Source organism: Sebastes fasciatus, chromosome 23, assembly GCF_043250625.1.
Source record: "Sebastes fasciatus isolate fSebFas1 chromosome 23, fSebFas1.pri, whole genome shotgun sequence".
Classification (NCBI taxonomy): domain Eukaryota; kingdom Metazoa; phylum Chordata; class Actinopteri; order Perciformes; family Sebastidae; genus Sebastes; species Sebastes fasciatus.
Window position 1 is genome coordinate 6,073,882 of NC_133817.1, and position 8,809 is coordinate 6,082,690.

At 42.6% G+C, this 8,809-nt stretch overlaps 1 protein-coding gene across 1 annotated transcript; it reads right to left on the bottom strand.

Annotated features, from left to right (window-relative positions):
* Window positions 1-60: 60 nt before the first annotated feature.
* On the bottom strand, window positions 61-2,946 carry LOC141761859 (NXPE family member 3-like). Its single transcript, XM_074625498.1, has 5 exons — window positions 2,528-2,946; window positions 1,799-2,094; window positions 1,402-1,472; window positions 895-1,101; window positions 61-811 (listed from the first exon to the last, which is right to left on the bottom strand). The coding sequence occupies exons 1-5, from the start codon at window positions 2,912-2,914 to the stop codon at window positions 264-266; spliced, it is 1,509 nt and encodes a 502-aa protein (XP_074481599.1). The 5' UTR covers window positions 2,915-2,946; the 3' UTR covers window positions 61-263.
* Between the last annotated feature and the right edge of the window lie 5,863 nt (window positions 2,947-8,809).

Below are 8,809 nucleotides of genomic sequence, written 5' to 3' on the forward strand. Positions count from 1 at the left end.
CAGTGTTTTGTGTTTTTTTAACATGAGGATATCTGAATACATGTTTTATTTTTGCTGGTTTGAAGTGGCCAGGGCCTAATTAGAAAAAGGTGATGTCACAAATTCCCGTGCAACGTTTAAATCAAATGTATAGCACTGTGGTTGTTAAGCGATTAATTTAATATTTATTCATTTCAATTGCATAAACTGCCAGTATAGAGACATGTAAACTCAGCGTGTGCTTTAATCCCCACACATAAAAACAAACACAAATAAAACACATTCTAACCGCCCTTTTGAGGACATATGTTGGACAAGAGAACGTCAATCATATTCTTAATAATGGGGCGTTGTGGGTGGAGGTTGTGCGGCAGGTGGTGGGCCAGAACCATCTCCCAGGCATCGATCAGATGAACATTCAGTCCTTTGAACACGGCTCTGAGCACCGTGTTACCCTGCAGCGAAAACCAGTCGCTGTTGGTCTGAAAAGACGATGAATCTTTGGGGTTCCCGATCCGGATGACGACCAGCGTTCCTGGAGCCCTGTCCAGCAGCCGCACCACCGCCCTGCGGATGCTCTGCAGCCTCCGGATGTAGATCTCCATGGGGTAAGTGCAGAAGTGAGCCCAGATGCCAAAAACTACAACAGTGTTGGTGCCTCCGATTAAGCCATCTAGTTCATTGGCAATGTAACGAAGCTCGCTGGTTGAGACCCTGTCAAAAAAGAGAGGAGGACCATGGCAGCGGAATGTCAACAAGATGTTGTTTGCATAGTCCAAGGCCATGAAAGGTCCAACATTCTTCAGGCTGTGCAGGTCAAACTCCTTCAGATCTAGAAGTGTTACAGAGGTAACAGAATGAGCTGCAGTGGGCACAAAATCAAACGGTTGCTTGAAATCCCTGTGGATCAGCTACCTGGTAGAGCTGGGATGAGGAATTCATACCACTGCCTGATAGTCGAGTCTCCATACAGGTGGACCTCCTTTCCTTTCAGACACTGACTGATGGCATAGGGGGTGTTGAATTGGTGAACTGTGGTGCCATTTAGTGCTCGCCACACATCCTGGTAGTAATAACCAGAAGGTCCAGATGTCACAATGCTGCTCTGCACCTTTGGTTGACCTGAGAGGAAGTTAAAGGATGAAGGTGGAGTTATTTAAGGTTTGTTATTGTCGACAAATTCCACTAAAGGACCAAATCCAAGGGCCTTCCCTAACCTGATCCTAATCTGTGGCACTCAGCCTCAAGTCAATTCGTTACTAGGGTCCTAGCGCTCTTCTCAAATTGGGCTGAATACATTTCTAGACAGGTCAATGCTACGTTGTTTACAAATGAGTTTTTCCTGAATGTTTTACCTTAATTTTCTGAAGCACATTCAGAAGGCGATTATTTTTATAGGCAGTAGTAAAAATTATGCTTTACCTTCCGTTTTTTGCAACACGGTGACACTGGCAGGTCCTGTAGCCCGAATGGAGACTTTCATGTTGACACCACTGAAGAAAAAGCACACATAATAAAATATCTCTCACACATATTACAACACTAACAACTTAAATACAAGAAAATCTGAAAAATCTGAAATCAGGTTAAAACTAGAAGAGTCTAGCCAGCCTATTCTCATTTCCAAGGTTTTGTGACGGCCGTTGGTGTTCGGTACCGCCACACCCGGCACCCTTTAGCACCGGTATGAAACGCACTGGACGTTCCATTAACTATAATGTAAACTAATCCACGGCAACAGTAAACGTCCCACAAAGGAGATACATAGGTAACACTCGCTGCATGTATTAATTAAAAGTCAAACAAAATGCCCCCTCACCCTCGAAAGAGCTTCTCCTCCTGGGCCTTAAGGTTGAGTCTGTATCCTCCCCTGACGTGGTCAACCCTGGCATCACAGCTCAGCTTCTTTGGCTTGTAGCAGAACCAAGGCTCGCCTGTACGGACGTCAGCGTAGTTGCACAGCGGCTGCTGGGTTGGACGTAGGCAGACGTTACAGACGGTAGTTTCAGAGAGTGAGCCTGAGCGGAAGAGGCTGTTGAAGTACATCCTGTCAGGCTGTTCGCTGTTCAGCCTGTTCAGCACTGTGATGGCCTCACAAGGATGAACCAGCGTCACCTGATTGGATAGAGAACCACAGTTTTCACAGTCCAGTCATGTTCAGTCATGTCAATACAGACAAATAAAATGAGTACTACTTGAAGATCCACACTTTGACACATTTATAAAGATTCACTTCTTCGTAGACCAGATTGATCTCAGATGTCAATCGCTGGAGAGTTAGTTAGAGTTGCTAGGGACAGTTTGCAGCCAACAAAACCTACAATCGGTGGCAAGAAATGAGAACCTGCTTTTTGTTTGAAATGTAAAAGTCTCATTGTTTCTCAAATGACTGACAGTTTTGAGTGGTAAATCTGCCACCGTTATCATTACAAACTGCAACAGTGCCGCGTGAGAAGTGAAAGTTAACAGGCGTAGCACCAGTAACTAAGGGGGACGGGACTTAGTGAATAATCAGAAGATTTAAGACACCTGCAGTTAACATGATCACCTCAACCAGCGCATCTCCTTCCCAGAGTAAAGAGAATACAGCAGAGTAACTCCCATTGAGATGATCCACCACTTGTCCAACCACACCTGCATCAAGCTTCCGGTTGTGCAGCTTGGTGAGTAAGAAGTCCCCCCCAAACTTCTTGGGACGGCCCTGGAAGTCAGACATCTGTATGATAACCTCCAGCTGATCCCCTACGTGCCACTGTCCTCCTCCCCTCGCTGGGAGAATGGTGAAGGTGCTGTGAGCTGGATCGCTGGTCTGCTCCAGGGAAGCAGGAGCTGTTAAAGGTGGAGTTTCAGGCCAAGCAATGGAGTCTAGTAGGAAGCGTTCCTCTAGAGCCTCCTCACGGGACAGTGGTTGGAAATTGCAGAAGCTGCGATTCATGTCAGGGTCAGTGGAAACTCTTGGGACGATGATGGGGGATTTCACTTTATGCTGACACTGGCAGAGAGATGGTGACAAACATGCATCAGACAAATGCACTGAAAGCAAATTAACCAAATAAAGCAAAAGGGACTGAGAAGGAAGATTTTTCCCATCCCAAAGCTCAAATTGACTTTGGGGTGTTGATAAGAACTGTTGATCTGTTAGCTGCAGGAATTTCTACCTTTCTCAACTTCCCCTGTGGCCCTTACTCTGTTGTTAACTTTGATCCATGGAAAAAACACATTTGCACAAAATCAAAGTCAAATGGTCAAGGTTTTCAAAGTGTCCACTGAAATTCATATTTTGGGATATTTTACATCATTGGCGCAGAAGCACTATGGAGGCTGTTTCACACCTGATGGTTTGACATGACAGAGGAAGATTTTAATGGCTGAAAAATGCATTTGATGCATACCAATTGGATTGAACCACACTTCAGGTACAAAAGGGACACTTTGTTTTCAAAAATTGCATTGATAAGAGAATCCAAATAAAAGCCATTGAACCTCTTATGGTACGTGTCCACAGCCTCTGTCCTTTCCATGCTTTCCATTCATTGTCTATGTAAGCAGCCGTGCAATGCATTCTAGTAGCGTGGCTACACGATTCAAGAGACAAGGCATCACGTTGGCCGGTCCTCATTTGTTTATAGTTGAGATCTAGGCTACTTTATGCAAACCAGGGGCATCCGGTGCAATTCGCCGCCTCTGGAAACTCCCAAGAGACTTTAAAACTAAGTGTTGTCCATCCAAAATAAAGACAGATTTAGCAACTGCATGGCTTATTTCTCGCATAAAATGTTTTTAGAAACACATTTCGGAAAACTATTTTCATGATATAAGAGAAGAAAGTTTCCAAATGAGCTGCCATGTTGGTTCCGGTTTGAAAGCTCGGAGCAACAGCCCTCGAGGGAAACCATTCGTCCAATCAGGTGCCTAGTGTCTAGTGGCAGCCTGTCAAGCGTCCATTGCTGGGAAGCGAGGCGATCCCTTGCGATAAAAACGCCCCTGTGGACATTTTGGGGAATCTTTTTAAAAACTGTACATTTGTAACTCATTTGTTTAGGTCTTCAGTGAGAACAAATGAGAACAACATTAATGGTTTTGGTCTAAGGCATAGAATAATGCGAGCCTAGCTAGAGGAGCTGCTGCTGTCACCAGGTCAAGGTGCAGCATTGAGAGGGTAAATACAATTTAACTGCATTTATTTGAAATGAAAGAACATTACTGTTGCTGAGCCACGTTGCATTTGAAAATATCCTGAAACTTGACTAATATTAAACATTTCCAACAGGGTCCACCCTTCAAGCAGACCCTCTAAAACCAAGTTCTCACCTCCAGAACATCCATGTTACGTAGCACATAGATCGAGACAAAGAGAGCCAGAAAGAGGAAGATGACTCCGTACTCCATTCTTATACAAGCTCTGGCCTTCATGATAGTCTTGATCTATGGCTGCAGCAGGCTGTGACCACTTCCTCTGGTACTGGATTAAAGAAGAGAATTATTAAAAAATAAAAAACAAAAAACATAGGGGTTACTGCTAAAAACTTGAAATTCCTTTGATTAATCAACCATCAACCAAAGAAAGCAGCTTCCTCTCTTGCAGTTGACCATGATTCAATCTATCCGCACCCTTTGCCACGTCATGTAAATAAGTAAATTCAAATACATTTGGATTGTGCTGTTTTTGACATCCTGACACCACATGCTGCAAAGTTACCCTAATAACAAGTTGCACAAATATCTGTTTTCATTTTCATTACAGAAGCAGAGAAAGGATTTCCAGCACAACTTCACCTTCTTTCAAGGTGCATGGAGATGGGAGTCTGAAGATGGAGGAGTGAAGATACTGGTATCAAACCAGATAACCTAAGGAACAAACTGGTGTGTTTTTTTATGCTAAATGCAGTACCTGTGAGGGTTTCTGGACAATATGTGTCATTGTTTTGTGTTGTTAATTGATTTCAAATAATAAATATATACATACATTTGCATAAAACAGCATATTTACCCACTCCCATGTTGATAAGAGTATTAAATGCTTGACTAAAAATCGCCCTTTAAGGTACATTTTAAACAGTTGAAAAATGTGATTAATCGCAATTAAATATTTTTATCGATTGACAGCCCTAACCTAAATATGATCTAAATATTTATTTTTTAATCATATTCTTAGCTTTTATAGTTTTTTTGTGTGTTTTCAAAGTATGCCACACTAAATAGGCCCACTGGGTTAAGACCTCTACTGCACAAGTCTGAGTGCTGCCTCTTAATGCACTTCTCTTGTGCATGAGGACCAAATATGATGTCACCATGTCCTTTATTGGGCACTCCCCTCACCTCTCTGTCAGTTTGGGAATGTGATTGGCCTGAATCCACATGACCGCATTATCACCCACATCAGGTTAAACAACAAGGCAGGCAGCTCAAAGGAAAGGACTATAGACTCAATGATCAATATCCACGTGAAATCATGCTACATCACAGAGACTATTTCCAATCCGTAAACAAATGATGAAAGAAGGCAAAAAAGCAATAATCTCAGTGGACAAATTCTACATAGATGGAGAGTTGTACCGTGATAAGGACATGACCCCCTGTCTCTTCTAGACACCCCCCCATCTCCCTCTCTCTCTCGTACACCGCTCCATTAGCTACACAAACATGCACACATCCAAAAACCAAAGAATTCCTGCATCCTATCCTGTGTTCTTTCTCTCTGAAACCAGACTTCATTAACTTTTCTATCATTTTAAGCATCTTCCGGGTTTTCCTGTTGAATAAAAGGATGCAGTCAAGTGACTCTCACCTGTTACCTGTCGGCGGGTAACACTTCAGTTCAGCATGCAGTGGTGATCCAGCGAGCAGCTTGTTGTTCCAAATAAAATCTGAATCAAATGGGACTGAACGAACCCTACTGACTATTCTGATTCTAACTGATCACAGAGACACACCTGAGCAGGGATGTACTGTGTCTCGGTTTGTTCTTAATGAAGCAGAGGGCTGAGAGGCAAAATGTGATACACCCACCCAGGTAACCACACCTGTGTACCTGAATAAAATAGTTGAACAGTTGCCACTTCTGTTCAGTGCTTTAAAACAAATACTTGACAGGACTAAACGAGGAAGATAAAACATATAACAGGTAAAACACAAACAGTTATAAAGCAAATAAAACAGGTAAAGTAGATGTACTAAATAAATATAAACAGAAGTGTTACACTAGAAGTATAAAATATAAAAATAGATGTAATGTAATCAGAGGTAATTGCACTTGTAAAACAGGTAGGGTAGATGTAATAAATAAATAAATGTAAACAAAGGTAGTTGCACTTGAGGTGTATATACAGCGGGTAAAATAAGTATTGAACACGTCACCAGCATGAGGAGGAGGTGCCAGGCTGTTGTGGCTGCGTATGGATCTTCCACCGCTACTGAGGCTCCTGACATATTGTATTAAATGAATAAAGTGTAAAACTGCCAATATGTCTTGTTTGTTCCTTGTTACTGATAGAGAGTTCAATCATCCAATCCATCAAACAACTCAAAACAAGAGTCAACACCAACAGGAGAATACACTGTTTACCATTGACGGAGCATTTTGGCAAATTTTTCTTGGGCGTTACCCACATAATCAGCTGTGCTGCTCATCCCACAAATGCATGATCCTTACAAGTTGGACATCATTGCGAAGGTAAATAAACAGGCTTTCCAATGATGTAAAATACAATGCCAATTAGCATTGTAACAACAGAGAAATAATCCATCAAACACAAGTTTCCGAACTTTTTATTTTCCAGTTTACATAATTATAGTAATTATTTCTGAGGAGAGGCAGCTGTGGAGCCTATATCTTGCCCTAGTTTTAGTGTTCAGGTGCTGACTCATTGAATCTTTGTCAGAAGTTGGAAACAAATAAATAACAGGTTTTGAGAGTCACTTGACTGCATCCTTCTGTTTGGTAGTTTGTCACGCGATGATAGCAAACATCAACAGTGTTTAACCTCAGCCAGGCTATACAGCAAAGATAGTAATCATGGTCAAGCACTACCCTTGACGTGGTGCACCGCTCCAAATCACCACCAAGTTCAAATTATTTTAACTTTGACTTCAGTTGCCGCTGACCTTTCAAAGCCCAACCAATGAGAACAGTTGCAACTGTTGTTGTTGCCTAGAAACAGTGAAAGGGGGAGATATTTTGGGGAGATATTTTACCTGCTGCCTCTGCAGGTCTCTGCGCCCGACCTCACAGAGAGTGAAGCTAACCTCTCATTCAGGCACTCTTTAAAGAACCCTGGAACCTCCTCTGGGACCTGCTAAAGGACCATCACCTAGATTTGGTCGTCTCCTTCTTTTTTTTTGCCCGTCGTCAGGGCTGGACTGGGACAAAAAATCTTCCCTGGCATTTTGGCCCTGACCGGCCCCATCACCGGCCATTCGTGCTGTGTGTACCCTGTTTTGTTGAACGCTCTGTTTGAGGAAATGCCTTCAAATATGGTTATTTTGCATACTTGCCAACCTTGAGACCTGAAAAATAGGGAGGATTTCAAAACCAAAGCGGGGGATCTGGAAGGAGAGAGAGGGACATCAAGAATTTGAGTTTCATAGACTTTGTTTCCTGAATTCTGGTGTCTTTAAAACAATGAAAATAACAAAATAATAAGTACAATGCAACAGCATTTTTATGTTAAACTTCTAATTTTAGGGAGGAACAGCGTGGCCCACGCCCCTCTCCACATCAATGGGAACTATGTGGAGAGGGTGTCATCTTTTAAATTCCTGGGAGTGCACATCTCCGAGGACCTCTCCTGGTCCACAAACACAACGGCTGTGAAAAAGAAGGCCCAGCAGTGACTTCACATCCTGAGAATTCTCAGAAAAAACAAACTTGAACAGAAGCTGCTGGAGTAACCCATAGGATTACTGGCTGCCCTCTGCCCTCCCTGGAAGAGATCTCCAGCTCCCGCTGCCTCAGTAGGTCCACAACTATTCTCAGGGACTCCTCCCACCCAGCTCATCACCTGTTTGACCTGCTGCCCTCTGGCAGGCGCTACAGGTCAATGAAAGCCCGCACCTCCAGACTCGCAAACAGTTTCTTTCCCTGGGCGATACGGACACTAAACAACAATAAATCTGTTCAATATTAGTACACTGAATGTAAAATACATTTGTCCGTGCAATATCGTTTATGCAATATATATATACACCTCAAGTGCAACTACCTTTGTTACATTTATTTATTTATTACATCTACCCTACCTGTTTTACAAGTGCAATTACCTCTGATTACATTACATCTATTTTTATATTTTAACTATTCTATTCAGGTACACAGGTGTGGTTACCTGGGTGGGTGTGTCACATTTTTGCCTCTCAGCCCTCTGCTTCATTAAGAACAAACAGAGACACAATACATTCCTGCTCAGGTGTGTCTCTGTGATCAGTTAGAATCAGAATAGTCAGTAGGGTTCGTTCAATCCCATTTGATTCAGATTTTATTTGGAACAACAAGCTGCTCGCTGGATCACCACTGCATGCTGAACTGAAGTGTTACCCGCCGACAGGTAACAGGTGAGAGTCACTTGGCTGCGTCCTTTTATTCAACAGGAAAACCCGGAAGATGCTTAAAATGATAGAAAAGTAAATGAAGTCTGGTTTCGGGGGGAAAGAACATGCCTTCTTTCATCATTTGTTTACGGATTGGAAATAGTTCTTTGCGACGCATCATGATTTCACGTGGATATTGATCATTGAGTCCATATTTCGTTCGTTTGAGCTGACCGCCTTGTTGTTTAACCTGATGTTTTTGTTTGTAATGTTCAAATTTTGAGAGAGAGAGAGAGAGAGAGAG